Genomic DNA, 17143 nt, shown 5'->3' on the forward strand with positions numbered 1-17143 from the left:
TTGATTGTTTTTGTTATTCCCTGCAGGTGTTGGTGACTGAGCTGAGATCGTCAACTCCCTTCACTTAGAAGCCACCAGAGATGCAAGAAAAATAAATACACTTTGATCGCAAGCGGCTGCCTGGATTTGAACCCAGGCGGTAAAGATAACGGGCGATTCAAGCGTCACTCACTCGCACCGCAGCGGTAATATTTTCAAATGTTACTTGGGGATAAGTCAAGGATGTTCGCTGCTAGCAAGGTGGCTGCAGGAGGGAGTGTAAATAGGTTGCTGACATTTCTGAACAGGATTGCTATTAACGTGCTGGAGGAGCAGGCTCTGTGGCTACGTGGGCTGACGTCCACTCACAACATATAACATTGACAAACACGTGTATTTATTTTTCTTGCATGTCTGGTACTCTAACTGTATGACAGTCACGTGTCAAAGCATTCGCTAAATAAATAAAATTTACGAAGGCTAATCCTAATTTGCTCACCTCTATATATGGCAAACCTGTAATTGATGCCCTTTGGGAGTAAATGCATACCGTGTACTAAGATGCATACAGTCTATATATAAATTATAGTAATAATACTCTTAACTTCCTCCACCTGCTCTCCATCAGCTTTAGTGACACACTCCACGGAAGGTGAATTACTAGGTTCACTGATAGTATGAGACTTTGAGCAATAATTATAATAATGCGGCTGCATATTTAAACAGCGCAATTCATTGAAAGGTCACAAAGCGCTGTACGTGGGAAAATTTCAACACGACATAAATTAAGAAAAAAAGATCATTAAAAGTGAAAGCCAAGATAAAATGCTAAACTTTGCAGTACCCTGCCCCGAGAGTGAAACCAATCTCTGGGCCATAAATTGCATAAGGACTAATGAGAAATGTTATCATCTTTTTACATTATATTTTTATAGGTGTCATAAACTTGCCAAATTTCAGTTTTCTTCCAGCCTTTCTCCGTATTCACAGCAGCCACTCGGTCATTCGGGATGATGGTAGATGCATTCCATGAGTAATTGTCCGATTTTTTCTTAACAACACTATAATCTTTCCACGATGATCAATCATATACTCAATTTTTGAATGTACGTTGAGAAAAATACCAAATCGCACCGTGCAGTTTGAATTTTTTTTACAAATGCCAATTCAATAATAATGCTTAGGGGATTGCTCTTCTGGAAAAATGCAAAAGTCGAAACGATGTTCTGGTCAAATGAGCATCGAGGCAATGCTCATCACCTGCTTACAGCCCTGACACAGTGGCAAGTCTCACCATAGCATAACCACGTTTGACTCCCCCCACAAAGAGATACTTTACATCATAGGTAACCTCACCGTGAAGAGTACACGAATCTCAGCGCTTGATCCACTCGCCTTGTTAAGCGATGTTTAAGTTGTGGCTAACGGCCATAATGGCAACACATTACTTTAACACGGTAGCGGTGTGGACAGTTCAAAGATTGTCAAGAGAACCATCAGAGGTGGCTATTGGGAGCTCTTAAAATCCACTGCTGCTCCAGATTTCTAGAGCAGAGGGGCTTTAAAAAATACATTGTCTCCCCCCAATTGTATCGGTGTCAAGTCACAAGGCGAAGACGTATCTATTCGGATCTCTCGCAGAACAACACGGCCCTTCATGCCGGGGAACGGTCCGCGGAAGCGGATGCCGCAGAACTAGTTCAAAATTCCTTCCGGGTGATCCCTGGGCCACAGACGCTCTGCTATAGGAGACGAAATGTTCGTAGCATGATGGTCAAACCCGTGTTTTTAATTCTCAAAGACAGCCAAATTAAGTGCAAAACCAAAGTTTATTTAATTGATGGGGGGGGGGGGGGGGGGGTCGCGCAGTCATTGGTGATTGGGCTGAGACCATCGACTCACTGCACACGAGTACCCAGTTTCACCAGAGGCGACTGCCTGGAATCGTAATAACCTGACAGTCTCGTTGAAGACGAAATACATTTAATGGAAATGACATTACAAACGAGCGTGCATTCAGTACGAAACGTTACACATTTTAGTGCTGTCCAATATAGTAGATTGTCAACAATAATTAAGGCATTTCATATCAACAAAAGATGACCATATGAAGTTAAAATACTAAAGAGCCTAAGCTACGATGGGTAGATTCACATGCGAACAAAATGATATATATTTAACAAAATTATGATACATATTATACATCTCAGGATCACGGAAATGTAATTTACAGTTATAAAAAACAAACACGTGTTTATAAAAATGTTTCATGAAATAGGTTAGATTAGTCGTCACTATGTAGGCAAGCTATAATTGAAGCCAGACGCAACAAATGAGCATATTCTGGCATCGTAGACAACGCGTTTCTAAAAGATTCCATCGCTAATCAACGCAAGCAGGCGTCACTCACACAATCTATTATACTTGAGCGTATGATGCGAAGTCAAGGTGGGGTGCATAGAAGTAGGGTATAACTATTGATTCACTGTGCTGCTCTCTGCTGCCCACTACTTAGCCTGACAGACTATACCAACCCACAATACACAGTGGCCACCCATAAATACACTATCCAGGCTCAAACCTGCTTGGACGCTGAGATTTGCGATTGGGCTCATTCCAGATGTTCTGGTCAAAGGGTCCGACTGGCCTGTATCGTGGGGCCTCAGTCGCGTATTGGCAAGAATGCAGTTTGTGTCAATATTTAGTGTCTCGACCACTGAAACTTTGGCCATTTTTCATGCCACAATTGGCCAACTTTGACCTTTTGTCAATTCACATATTTACCGGACGTCTTTGAAAAAGAGCTTTACAGCTTTTCGGATTTCCCCCCCAGTGTAAATGCATCCGATTCCGATTCATATTTGACGCTCAAACCACCCCCTTGCTCACCCACCGTTCCTTCAACAATCACTTCCCTTCCCCCGCCTGTGCCGAATTCAATCAACAAAACAACAACAATAAAACTCCTCCTTGTGAGGAGTCGAAGGTATCGTCATCACCCACCGCCTCTCCCCTGTGAATATTTCTTGCCATGGTTGGGGGAAGTTGAGATTGTGTTCTAGGATGTTCTAAGTCGTAGACCTTTGCTGTGGTAAGTTTTTTTGTTTTAACTTAAAACTTTCGTGACTGCAGAAATTCATATTCTTGGTTCTTTCGGTAAAGTCACGTAGATAGAAAAAACAAATAATAAATTAAAATTAAATTAAAAATAATAAATTAAAAATATATAGTTTTTTGCTTTTATTGTTAATTCATTATTGTTATTTATTTTATTCTTTTATTAGTATTTTCTATCTCCGTGACTTTACCGAAAGAACCAAGGGTATATTTTTTATGCCGTTTTTTTGTTTTGTTCATTAATTTTATTTTTTTCTTGGTAGAAGGATTTTCATTTCGTTGGTGTGTGTGTGTGTGTCTGTTGGGCTTCTTTCGCACCATGCGTAGCAAAGCGCATATATTGGATTCGGTCCTTGTATATAATTAATGTACAGCGTTGCGGGATGCTGGGGAGATGTTAACTACCTCGCCTGGTATACAGGAGGATCGGGGGCTCGATCACGACCCTGACGTCTTATGTATATATGGAGTTTGTATGTCTCTCTCTCTCCCCGTAGAGATGTTAATTACCTCGCCTGGTATGCAGGAGGTCATGGGTTCGATCCCGACCCCGACGCCTGTTGTATATTTGGAGTTTGCGGTGCCTATCAGCCCGTGGCCGTGGGGATTTTTCTCCGGGTCCTCCGTTATTTTTCCCTCCACAATTAGAAACGTGCGTTTAGAGTATTTGGCCGCAATATATGTCCGCATGATAAGCCACTTCATTGAGCTATCATTTGTGGCCAGGTTGCTTCTGAAAAAGAGCTGTATAGCTCATTGGGCCTCACCTGACAACATAAAAATCGTTTAAATATCTTTCGTCTTGTGCTGGCATAAATGACGCCATATAAAATGAACGAACTATTATAATTATCATCATGATCATCATCATCTCCAGTCGTCGGCCGAGAAGGCCGAGAACCTGGCGGGCAGATTGTCCACGGGGTAGAGTGACGGCGCCGTCACCAGCGTGGGGGGCCCGTTGGGCAGCTCCCACTCGCAGCGCCGGCACAGCTCCACCACCACGATCCTCAGGATGAGTCGCGCCAGCTCCTTGCCCACGCAGCTGCGCGAGCCGCCCCCGAACGGGATGTAGGTGAAGCGCGACGATGCCGCGTCTCCGTTGCCGCCGCCGGCGTCGCCGCCGGTCATCCAGCGGTCGGGGTCGAAGTCGTTGCGCTTGGGGAAGTTCTCGGCCATGTTGTGCGTCTCCTTGATGCTGTAGATCACGTTCCAGCCCTTGGGGATCTGGTAGCCCTGGTGGAGGAAATGGGGACGCGTCATCACACGGGTGACCGAGCACCGAGGGCACCCGTGTGATGACGTGCCCGGGTCGAGTGCCAAAGGGAGACGAAGCGAGGGCCTCGGCGGTGCCAGCGCGGTGTCCCGACCACCCGTACCCAGACAGCTCTCATGAGGTTTTTACATCGATCTCAGGATATTTACAAACTGTTTAATTTGTTTTCACCAGGTAAGGTCCACCGAGTTGCGTAGCTCTTTTATTCAGAAGCGACCTGGCCTTCACAAATTATAGCTCAACAAAGTGGCATATCGCGCGGAAATTTATAACCGCCAAATACTCTGAAAGCGTGACGTTGATTCTAAATGTGGAGGGGGAAACCGGAGGAACTGGAGAAACTTTCAAACTCCAAATATACAGGCGTCAGGGTTGGGATTGAACCCACAGCCTCCTGGATACCAGGCGAGGGAGAGGGCGCCACGGTGTCGAGATGTTAACTACCTCACCTGGTATACAGGAGGTCGAGGGTTTGATCCTCACTCCAATGCCTGTATATTTGGGGTTTGCATGCTGTCCCCGTGGTCACGTGCATTTAGAGTATGCGGCTGCTATAAATTTCTACAGGATAAGCCACTTCGTTGAGCTATAATTTGTGGCCAGGTCGCTTCTGAAAAAAAATCTCTATTGCTCAGTGGGCTTTAACTGATAAAGCAAAAGAAACAGTTTAGTTTGAAATAGTTTTTAGTTTACATAATGCCACCGTGAGACGTCACTTGTCGTCCGTTCCGACGCGTGTTCGTGCGCGTGGGTGCGTGCGAGCGGGTGCGTGCGTCCCCGGCGCAGGAAAGCAGCTCACGTTGATCTCGAAGGTTTTGAGCGCCACGCGGAAGCCCCCGGCCACCGGCGGGCTCACGCGCAGCGTCTCCTTCACCACGCTCGCCACGAACTTCAGCTCTTCCAGCTCCGCCAGGGAGCTGATGGTGCGCTCCGCGGTGAAGCCCTGCCAGCAAACAACACAAAGGCCACAAAAACCATCACCCCCGCCGTGAGTAATTCAATTCCTTGGCAGCCAGCTCGACCCCCTCGGTTGAATCAAAGGTGGGATGGATGTAACCTCGGATTTCCATCAAAAGCCAACGCTGTGCACGTAGCCAAAGGTCAGACCTAAATGTCTGTAATCTTATCTCATCTTATTTTGTAGACATGTTTTTTTGCTTCGTCTTATTTTATCTTTGTGGAGCGCCTTGGCTCAAGGCGCTCTACGCAGATTCAAAGCGGTGAACAAGAATCGAGTGATTTAGATGGCAAGGGGCGGGCAAGGGCCGAGGGATGAGCGACCGTAACGGAGGAGCAGGTGGGGGGGTCACAAGAGGGCTACAGGGGAGGGACGGAACAGAGTGGAGGGGCGAGGGGAAGGGAACGGTGCACCAAGGGCAGCTCGGTCACAGGTGCTAGGCGGATCGTTACGCCACGAGGTGGGGAACGTCTTGGGCAGGCACTGCTGGGGCAAGGGTGGGGGCGAGGGTGGGGGCGAGGGTGGGGGCGAGGGTGGGGGCGGCCGCTCCCAGTCACCCCTCGCGAGGGGTGTGCACCGCCCGGATGTCTCGCCGAATCGTCGGACACGAAGCCGAGGGCGGCGGCTGGCGGATCAAATTTTTGGTGGCGCGGTAATGTACAGCAGCCAAATCCACTAGACCCGTGACGTTGATTATCAAATGTGAAGGGAAAAACCGGAGGGCCCGGAGAAAAATCCACGTGACCACGGGGAGAGGGAGAGAGAGAGACACGCAAACCGGCGTCAGGGTCGGGATCGATCCCACGACCTCCTGCGTACCAGGCGAGGGAGATAACATCTCATAGCCACCTTGGCGGTGTTATACCTGCTGCTTGAGCTCGCTCCTCAGGCGGGAGCGGACGTGCGGGTGGATTGCCAGGTGCATGACGAGCGACGTGGCGGCGCTGGCCGTCGTCTCGTGTCCCCCGAACAGGAGCTCCGTGGCCGACTCCTTCAGGTCCTGGAGGGGGCGGGAGTGGTGAGCGGGGGAGTGGTGAGCGGGCGGAGTGGTGAGCGGGGGAGTGGTGAGCGGGGAGTGGTGAGCGGGGGAGTGGTGAGCGGGGGAGTGGTGAGCGGTGAGTGGTGAGCGGTAAGCAGGGAGCGGTGAGCGGGGAGCGGTGAGCGGGGGAGCGGTGAGCGGGGGAGCGGTGAGCGGGGGAGTGGTGAGCGGGGAGTGGCGAGTGGGGAGTGGTGAGCGGTAAGCAGGGAGCGGTGAGCGGGGGAGCGGTGAGCGGGGAGCAGTGAGCGGTAAGCAGGGAGTGGTGAGTGGTGAGTGGTGAGCGGTGAGTGGCGAGCGGTGAGTGGTGAGCGGGCGCTTGTGCTCGCGCTTTCCCGCTTTGTCTCAGCCGGGGGCCCACCCAGGCGTGGCTGTCACGCGTTTGTGTGCAGGCAGTGCCACTGCACGGGGGGGGGGGGGGGGGGAGGGGGGCTGCAGGCCACGGGGGCTGGAAATGGGGCTGTAGGTTGGACTGGAGAGGGCTTAATTTCATTTTATGCCATCGTGTGCATCAAGGCACGCACACCCTCTCCCTCGCTCTCTCTGGAGAGCTGAGAGGGTGCGTCCAGCGGTTTGCAGAGCACGAAAGTGAGCAAGCTCAGTGAGAGCTCAGGGCCCCCAGAAATCACGAAACAACTCATGATTGGTGAACCAAATGTCATCTCTGATTCAAATCCTAATACGTACACAAAGCCAATTGACGTCAAACGCTCATTCACGTCCCCTCCCGTACCTCTCCCGCTATCTACACTGCATCCCTTCTGTCATTTCACTGGAAGCGTATAAATCGTTAGGGGGGCAAACTTCCCCCAAATGAGGGCCCCCCTCCCACCCCCCACCGCCCACTGGGCCAGCAGCACCACTGGCTTTATCCAATGTCTGACGATCGAGGCTATCCATTCGTTTTTTCTTTTGGGTCAGATTGCGTGAATACAAATGTGTCATTAAACCCGCCACCACCCGACACGGCCAATTGGTAAAGTTTGTCACGTAAACAAAACGTGACAATTAGTTACTAGTCCAACACACCGGTGTGTCGGAGAGTAAACCCACAACATTTACAATTCGAGTACGACGTTTCGCTCGGTAATTACAACCAGCCTCATCAGGTTGACAGCCAGAATTGTGGGTAATATTGGTCGCGAAAGGCTACGTGTTAAAGCGTCGAGGCTATGTTCAGAAGTTCACCTGCAAGCTCAGGCAGTTGCCGTTTTCCCGCGAATGTTCAATGAGCATCTGCAGCGCGTCCTTGCATCCGTCCGTCGGGGGACTGCTCAACTTCTTCTTGATGCTCTCCTCGATTTTGCTGTGGATGACGTTTCGCGCTTTCAGCCCCTGCGGAATGATCAAGAACAGTCGGCCGGGAATTATCCAGAGGTTCACGTTAAAAAAAAAAGTTTTATTTTTGTCAAAAACGAAGTGGGGAAAGTGAACGAGTTAAGAGTCAACGATAGGGGGAAATGATGTGCAGCATCGGTCGATTAATAGCGACCCTCAAAGCTTGCGATGCTGAATCGAATGGTGGGTGTGATAATTATCGTTGTCGTTCGGTTCGCGAGCACCCCTTGCAAGCCACTAGAGGCGCTACCATTCACCGCAGGCAGTGTTAAAAACAATGGAATCGTGACCCCAAATTTTGACGATTCATCAAATGGTCAGGGAGTTAATTATTTTAGCTGTAATTAAACTAATTATTTGGTGATGCTGCTGCTGCGTTGGCATGGCAAATTGGACTCCCATGGTAAACTGGACTCCCACGGTAAACTGGACTCCCATGGTAAACTGGACTTCCACGGTAAACTGGACTCCCATGGTAAACTGGACTCCCATGGTAAACTGGACTCCCATGGTAAACTGGAATCCCACGGTAAACTGGACTCCATATGGTAAACTGGACTCCCACGGTAAACTGGAATCCCATGGTAAACTGGACTCCCACGGTAAACGGGACTCCCACGGTAAACTGGACTCCCACGGTAAACTGGAATCCCATGGTAAACTGGACTTCCATGGTAAACTGGACTCCCAAGGTAAACTGGACTCCCACGGTAAACTGGAATCCCACGGTAAACTGGACTCCCACGGTAAATGGGACTCCCACGGTAAACTGGACTCTCACGGTAAACGGGACTCGTACGCTAAACTGGACTTCTTCCGTGGCTCCAGAGCCGCAGGTTGCTCTAAACCAAGAATGGGTACGGATCGCCACGGTTGAACTACAACAACGCCGCCGTACCCGGTAGAGGCCGCCGAAGGGCACTTCGATGGGCAGCGAGAAGAGGTTGCGGATCATCTCCTCGAAGACCCCGACGAGGGCGTGGATCTCGCCGCGCGCCATGCCGCTCACGTCTATGCCGAGCAGCAGCCGCATGGCGACGCGGAACATGAGCACCTTGACCTCGGGGTAGACAAGCACGGGGCGCGAGCGCGAGCACCAGTCCGCGAGCATCGCCGACACCTCCTCCACGATCGTGGGCACGTAGTTCTGCAGGGCCTCTCTCGAGAAGGCCTTCAGGATGACCTGGGGTTGGGGGGGGGCGGGGAATAAATAATTATTACAATCGTCCATGACGTATTCTCATTCGCGCATTCGCTCCGTCGCTTGTTCGGTACCTGTGGGGGGGGCGGGGCGATGGGAATGGAAGGGTGGGGGGTGGTGGGCACGGCAACTGGCATAAAATTGATCTGAACGCGAACCAAACTGCCGTAGGAAGTTTGTGTTGCCACTGTGGACCGTCCCGAGCGAGAACCGGCCAAGCTCTCCAAATACTCCAGACGCGGCGAAGGCGTTTTCCTCCGGCAACTTATCTTCACCTGTCGTCCTGCACCGCTGCTAACTACATCCCGTTAACCGGGTCGAGTGAGGGCGAGTTGGCTTGCGGGGGATGGCGACAGCAGTGGAGATAGATCATGGCCGACGGGGAGAAGGGGGGCGGGGGGCGGTGGGCACCCTCACCTTCTTGCGCATCCTGTGGGCGCCCTCGAAGGAGCTGGAGAGGCAGCCGGCGCCCAGGATGGAGCGCACCGACGTGGGCCACTGCGCCGCCACGAGCCGGTGCTCGCCCAGCAGCAGGCGCCGCACGTTCTCGGAGCCGATGACGCGCACGGTGGGCGTGCCGAAGAGGTGCGTGCGGTAGACGGGGCCGTAGCGCTGGCGCTTCATCTCCATGAAGCTGCCCCTCTGCGGAGCCCACCGGGGAACGAGCGCCTCACGATCAGAGCACGGCGGCTCGGCCACGAGCGGTCGCGAGAGAAGCACCGGGGCGCGCGTGCGTACAGACGAGCGAGCGAGCGAGTGAGCGAGCGAGCGAAGGGGCAACCGTTGGGCCGCAAGCGCCGCGGGTGAGCGCCTGTTGGTTGCGCTGGAGCAGGTCCGCGCACGTGATGAGAAGCGGACCGCGTGGGCGAGAGGCGCCGTCGTGGACGTGGCGTTGCCGGGCGCGCTAACATCGATTGGGGTGGGTGGAACGTGACAAGCGTAGCGATGTGTGTCGAGGTGGAGGGTGGCCAGCAGCATGCCCGGCCGCCCCGCCTTTGCGTCTCCAAAGCTGATGTTTTATACACGCCGCATCGGGGTTCTCATACGAGGCCGATTGGACCTCGGGGAGGCCCAGGACCGGTTCAGATATTCGTCGCCGATGTTGGCCGTGAGCGAGAATGGAACTCGGGCGACGGCCATGCAAACATCAACAGCGGCACGTGTCACAATTACAAATGCGTACATTAGTCATCGTTTTAAAATCGTTGCTCCGGGAGAAAGGGCTTGTGAAGGTGAAATTTGGCACTGGTGAGGCAGAGTGCGGTTTGTCACGAGGTGTTTCCCTCCACCAGAAACAACAACTAAAAATACCCCACCCTCCCCATGCGGATCACCACATCCAGTATACTTCTGGCTTAACGGCTGTCCCTGCGAGCTCGCGAGTCGCCGTGGTCACCAACGAACGGAAGCAAAGCAAGCCCTGCGTAGAATTCGAGAAAACAAATATCTATCTGAAAACCACCTGTTGGGTCAAGTGCTGTTCGCGAGCACCAATGCAGATCGGGCTACACACACACGTAAACAAAGACAAAGACCTCCCCTATAGCCTTGACAACCTGTTGGGACAAGTGCTGTTAGCAAGCACCATTGAAGGCCGGGGGTGGGTGGCCAGCACCACGCCCGGCCGCCTTTGTCTCTCCAGTGTCGATGCTTACACATCGCAGCAGGCACTCATTGGTATTGTTCGTAGCGCAGAGCGCAACCCGCTACACCTGGGGCCAGAAACCAAAGTATTAAAAGAGGAGACATTTTTATTCGAAAATTCGTTGAAAAATCTCAATAAATTTCAAGAGCCGCAATGCACTGCGTGGTGCAATACGAGACGGCGATGGTCCTTTCATAAATAAGCGGCCCTTCAACAGTCGGAACCCTGCACTCCACCCTAAATAAACAAAGACACAAACAAAGACACAAACACAAGACAAAGATTCCACCCCCCCCCCCGACTGTTGGAGCAAGTGCTGCTTGCGAGCAACACCTATGAAGGCCGGCACGGCACACGAGGGGGGTGGGTGGCACAGCATCACGCCCGGCCGCCTTTGTCTCCCTGGTGCCGATGTTTACGACACCGCACCGGGTTACTCATTTGAGGCCGAGTCGACCTAGGGGAGGCCCAGGAACCGGTTCAAATAATCGTCACACTGAGTGTTGGCCGTGAGCGAGAATCGAAACCGGGTCAACCAGGTTCGTAGCGCAGCGCGCTAACCGCTCCACTACCGCTCCCCACACTACCACACAGACACGCGCGCGCACACACAGACACGCGCGCGCACACGTGGCTTGTGGTGGTGGTGGTAACGCCGTTGTCGCTCTCACCCCCAGGACGTAGTGCAGGGTCTCCCCGATCAGAGGCAGCCCCATGGATCCCGGCGGCAGCGGCAGCGGGCACGAGGGGTCCCGGTCCCGCAGGCAGAACTTCTCCCACAGCTTCCACGTGGCCAGCAGCAGCAGCAGCGGCGTGAAGATCGTGATGGTCACGGTGATCGCCAGCTGGAGCAAAGCCATGGCGGACGAACGTGGAACCGCGTGGTCGTGGAAGTCGGCGTCGACTGTTGAACGTCGCCTCGTTTGCGGTTGTCGATGGTGTCACGCGCGGCTGCGTCTCCCGCTCGCCGTGAATTTATCACGCGCCTCCGAGGGCTCCTCTTTATGCGCAGCAGGCGCACGTGAGCGTGGTGGGGTAGCGGTAGAGGCCGGGTGGTGTGGTGCCACCCTCGCTCCCTTCCTTCTCCGAGTGAGTGGTGTGAAGCTCCGACCTCTTTTTATGCACCCCCCGCTTCGCCGTGGCTGGATTAGGAGGAGGGTTTTTTTTGTCGTTGTGTTGGGGTTTTCTTTTTACAGGTCGCTATTACCTATCACGGCCAGATAGACTGGTTCAAGTAGAGTTCAGCGGCTCCTCAACAGCTGGGCCGGGCCCTCTGAGTAACCCCCCCCCGCCCGCACGCCCCTTGCCCAGCCGACACCCGCCCCACGTGGCTTGTGCATGGTCTGGTGGCGGGCACTCTCTCTTTCCATGCAAAGGTCTCTTCTGCGTGCCTATATTGGGCTATCTTCTCTGTGTGTGTGTGTCTATGTTGTTCTCTCTGTGTGTGTCTATGTTGTCATCTCTGTGTGTGTCTATGTTGTCCTGTGTGTATGTCTATGTTGTCCTGTGTGTGTGTCTATGTTGTTCTCTCTGTGTGTGTCTATGTTGTCATATGTGTGTGTGTCTATGTTGTCATCTGTGTGTGTGTCTATATTGTCATCTGTGTGTGTGTCTATGTTGTCCTGTGTGTGTCTATGTTGACCTGTGTGTGTCTATGTCGTCCTGTGTGTGTCTGTGTTGTCCTGTGTGTGTGTCTATGTTAACCTGTGTGTGTCTATGTTGACCTGTGTGTGTGTGTGTGTCTATGTTGACCTGTGTGGGTGTCTGTCTTGTCCTGTGTGTGTCTATGTTGACCTGTGTGTGTGTCTATGTTGACCTGTGTGTGTGTCTATGTTGTCCTGTGTGTGTCTGTGTTGTCCTGTGTGTGTGTCCATGTTGTCCTGTGTATGTCTGTGTTGTCCTGTGTGTGTGTCTATGTTGACCTGTGTGTGTGTCTATGTTGACCTGTGTGTGTCTATGTTGTCCTGTGTGTGTCTATGTTGACCTGTGTGTGTCTATGTTGACCTGTATGTGTCTATGTTGTCCTGTGTGTGTGTCTATGTTGACCTGTGTGTGTGTCTATGTTGACCTGTGTGTGTCTATGTTGTCCTGTGTGTGTCTGTGTTGTCCTGTGTGTGTGTCTATGTTGACCTGTGTGTGTGTCTATGTTGTCCTGTGTGTGTCTATGTTGACCTGTGTGTGTCTATGTTGACCTGTGTGTGTGTCTATGTTGTCCTGTGTGTGTCTGTGTTGTCCTGTGTGTGTGTCTATGTTGTCCTGTGTGTGTCTATGTTGTCCTGTGTGTGTGTCTATGTTGTCCTGTGTGTCTATGTTGACCTGTGTGTGTCTATGTTGACCTGTGTGTGTCTATGTTGACCTGTGTGTGTCTATGTTGCCCTCTCTCTGTGTGTGTCTATGTTGTCCTGTGTGTATGTCTATGTTGTCCTGTGTGTGTGTCTATGTTGTCCTGTGTGTGTGTCTATGTTGCCCTGTGTGTGTGTCTATGTTGACCTGTGTGTGTCTATGTTGTCCTGTGTGTGTGTCTATGTTGCCCTGTGTGTGTGTCAATGTTGACCTGTGTGTGTGTGTCTATGTTGTCCTGTGTGTGTGTGTCTATGTTGTCCTGTGTGTCTATGTTGACCTGTGTGTGTCTATGTTGCCCTCTCTCTGTGTGTGTCTATGTTGACCTGTGTGTGTGTCTATGTTGTCCTGTGTGTGTGTCTATGTTGCCCTGTGTGTGTGTCTATGTTGACCTGTGTGTGTCTATGTTGTCCTGTGTGTGTGTCTATGTTGCCCTGTGTGTGTGTCAATGTTGACCTGTGTGTGTGTGTCTATGTTGTCCTGTGTGTGTGTGTCTATGTTGTCCTGTGTGTCTATGTTGACCTGTGTGTGTCTATGTTGTCCTGTGTGTGTGTCTATGTTGACCTGTGTGTGTCTATGTTGTCCTGTGTGTGTGTCTATGTTGTCCTGTGTGTGTGTGTCTATGTTGTCCTGTGTGTGTGTCTTCTCTTCTCTCCGTGTGTGTCCGTAGTGCGCTCCCACGTTTGCTTGTTAAACGCCTTAATCCATTTTAACATTAGGGGCGACGCGAGCCCCCATTGTGTACGCAAGAACACTTAGCCGCCGTCAATTACGGAATTAAGACGTTTGTGTTTACCCGGTCAATTGTATATAACTGACTGTTGGTCACCCACCCGCTCATTGTGCCGTGGAGAGAGGGGCCTTTAAATACAAACGTTCTCTCGACGTCTGTGTTGCGAGGAGGAGGGAGGGGAGGGATGGGGAGGCGATGGGTGGGTTAGGCGACACGTTAAGAGACAAGAAATCAAATGGCGCCCTTTGTTGCCTTCACACTTAACTCGAGAAGTCGCCGAGTCGCGGGGCCGCTGGGCGCGTCGCGCGACCCACGGAGAGAGGAGAGCGGAGAGCGGGCCAGGGCATCTCGTGGCTCTGTGATGCAGATTGCCGAGACAATTGTCCTCCTGCCTAATTGAGTGCCACCCTCTCTTCACCCAACCCACGCCACCGCTCCGCTATCTCCGCGGCGGACACGACAACAAAATGCGAATCTCGCAGCCGCTATTCAAATGCGCCGACCCATCAATTCGATTTGCACGCGCGCGTTGTAAAGTTGAAACTTTGCGAAACGATTTTGAAATAATGGTTTGTTTTTTTATTTTAACCAGGTTAGGCCCACCACTGACCCGTATAGTTTTTTGTTGTTGTTCAGAAGCGACTTGCCTGGCTATCACTAATGATAGGTCTATTACGAAGTGTCTTATCATCGCGTGGAAATTTATAGCGGGCACAAATGCTCTAAACGCGCATGTTGATTATTAGAAATGTGAAAGGGGGGGGGGAAGAAAACCGGAGGACCCGGAAAAAAAGTCCACGCAACCACGGGGAGATAGACACCGCAAACTCCAAATACACAGGCGTCTCAGGGTCGGGATCGAACCTACGGACCTCCTGTATGGCGGGCGAGGTAGTTAACATCTCAACACCGTGGAGCCCACATTAGCGAGTCAGGGTCTAGGCTGCACCTGTTATGTTAAACCTGTCCGTGCAGCCTGATTAAGCCCGAACGCGTTTGATTGGCGATTTCAGAACGGGTTCTTGACTGTCTTATTGGGCGCAATTAAAAGTTGGGCGTATTAAAAGTTAGGTGTAGAGAGAGAGATTGCGTGTTAGCGCGCGCGTTTACGCCAGCGACGATTATATTAGCAGAACAGGTCCTGGGGATTGCCGTGAGTCGATTCAGTCCCCAATGAGTACCTGGTGCGGCGTGTAAACATCGCCACTGGGGAGACAAAGGCGGTCGAGCGTGGTGCTGGCCACTCACCTGCCTCGTGTACCGTGCCGGCCTTCATAGGCGCTCGCTAACAGCACTTGCCCCTACAGTGCGGTATCGACTTAAAGCTTTCGTGACTGCAGGTATTCATATTCTTTGGGTCTTGCGGTAAAATCACGTAGATAGGTTCAAAGAAAATAACAAAAAAACTACGACGTTTCGATCGCAACACAAGCGGTCGTCATCAGGAACGAACAAAAACGACCGCTTGTGTCGCGATCTAAACGTCGTAGTTTTTTGTCATTTTCTTTGAACCAATCTACGTGACTTTACCGAAAGACTGCTGGATGAATGAAGATATGCCCCCCCCCCCCGTCTCGCCCACCAACCCCGTGTCGTTCGTCGGAGTGCGGTGTTGGTCATACTTCACCGCTATGGTCAGTGCGGTTCGCCTAAGCGGGGTTAGGGGTTGATCCAAGACCCGTCCAGATGTCACTCGCCAACCGATGTTTGCCGTGACCGGGAATCCAACTTAAGTCCGTCGGGTTCATGAGCCGACCGGGCCCTGCGCCTGCCCGCGCCCTGACAGAGGCCGCCCCAGCCTGCTCCTTATTATAACGTGTCAATCTGATATGTGTACGGTGTGTATATTGATGTGTGTACGGTGTGTACATTGATATGTGTACGGTGTGTACATTGATATGTGTACGGTGTGTATATTGATATGTGTACGGTGTGTATATTGATATGTGTACGGTGTGTATATTGATATGTGTACGGTGTGTATATTTATATGTGTACGGTGTGTACATTGATATGTGTACGGTGTGTATATTGATGTGTGTACGGTGTGTACATTGATATGTGTACGGTGTGTACATTGATATGTGTACGGTGTGTATATTGATGTGTGTACGGTGTGTACATTGATATGTGTACGGTGTGTACATTGATATGTGTACGGTGTGTATATTGATATGTGTACGGTGTGTACATTGATATGTGTACGGTGTGTATATTGATATGTGTACGGTGTGTATATTGATATGTGTACGGTGTGTATATTTATATGTGTACGGTGTGTACATTGATATGTGTACGGTGTGTATATTGATGTGTGTACGGTGTGTACATTGATATGTGTACGGTGTGTACATTGATATGTGTACGGTGTGTATATTGATGTGTGTACGGTGTGTACATTGATATGTGTACGGTGTGTACATTGATATGTGTACGGTGTGTATATTGATATGTGTACGGTGTGTATATTGATATGTGTACGGTGTGTATATTTATATGTGTACGGTGTGTACATTGATATGTGTACGGTGTGTATATTTATATGTGTACGGTGTGTACATTGATATGTGTACGGTGTGTATATTGATGTGTGTACGGTGTGTATATTGATATGTGTACGGTGTGTATATTGATATGTGTACGGTGTGTACATTGATATGTGTACGGTGTGTATATTGAACCTCTGTCGCACCGTACATAGCTAACCATGCTAAACGGAGGTGCGGGGGGGACAGCGAACTAAAGACATCACGAAGCAGTTATAACGAAATTCGTGTTCAATCTACGTGATGTGAATGTGCATCTCTCCATTGGCTTCATACTATTGCTCCGTTGTGCGTTCGGCATCGCGGCGGGACGCAGTTTACAGAGAGCAAAATACTCAACAATAATCCACGAGAGAGACTGAGATAGTGGGATGGGGGTGGAGGGGAAGGGGGGTGGTGGTGATGGAGAGGCCTTTGGCTGCCCTGTACAGGTGGCTCCGTTTCCTGGCCCCTCCACTCACCCCGTCCGTCGCGCTACCCAGCCAAGAATCGGAGTTCCCTGAGATTAAAAAAAAAAAACTTGCCGTCGTGGCTTCTTTCACCATCGAGGTTCAACTTCGGGTCACACGGGGAGAAGGTTCAGGAGGGGAGAGAGCGAGAGAGAGAGAATTGGCGTGATGCACAAGGCCGCGTTTTGATTTTGCTCCCACCAGCGCTGACTGAAAAAGGGACCTTTGGTTTGTGTTATCGCAGCGCTCGTTCGCGAGCTCTGATTTAATGAATACGCAATTATTATGCTTACGACGCATGTATATATTTTTTATATATATGTAATCTTGTCTGTATTATAAGGCGCACTCCAAAACTTGCGTCCAATTTCTAAGAAGTTAATCAAATGTTGCCACGTACGCACACACCTACCGGTTTGTAAGTTGCATGACCCACCCCCCCACACACACACACATACACACACGTATGCTTTAATGCACAGGACAAACAAATGCGTCTTATAATCCGGTGAAGATGGTAGATAT

General features: G+C 51.0%; 1 protein-coding gene across 3 annotated transcripts; it reads right to left on the reverse strand.

The window, feature by feature from the left end:
• Nucleotides 1–1945: 1945 nt before the first annotated feature.
• On the reverse strand, nucleotides 1946–14544 carry CYP26A1 (cytochrome P450 family 26 subfamily A member 1). Of its 3 annotated transcripts, none has more exons than XM_076066349.1 (8): nucleotides 12681–14544; nucleotides 11222–12638; nucleotides 9323–9547; nucleotides 8603–8887; nucleotides 7555–7701; nucleotides 6196–6330; nucleotides 5172–5315; nucleotides 1946–4332 (listed from the first exon to the last, which is right to left on the reverse strand). In XM_076066349.1, the coding sequence occupies exons 2-8, from the start codon at nucleotides 11408–11410 to the stop codon at nucleotides 3964–3966; spliced, it is 1494 nt and encodes a 497-aa protein (XP_075922464.1). In that variant the 5' UTR covers nucleotides 11411–12638; nucleotides 12681–14544; the 3' UTR covers nucleotides 1946–3963. The 3 variants fall into 3 exon arrangements, with proteins under 3 accessions (XP_075922464.1, XP_075922463.1, XP_032808019.1); XM_076066348.1 differs by having other exon boundaries at nucleotides 11222–11960; nucleotides 12255–14544; XM_032952128.2 differs by having other exon boundaries at nucleotides 11222–14544.
• Between the last annotated feature and the right edge of the window lie 2599 nt (nucleotides 14545–17143).

This window comes from Petromyzon marinus, chromosome 11 (assembly GCF_048934315.1).
Source record: "Petromyzon marinus isolate PM22_M1 ecotype Great Lakes invasive population chromosome 11, UKy_Petmar_22M1.pri1.0, whole genome shotgun sequence".
NCBI lineage: Eukaryota > Metazoa > Chordata > Hyperoartia > Petromyzontiformes > Petromyzontidae > Petromyzon > Petromyzon marinus.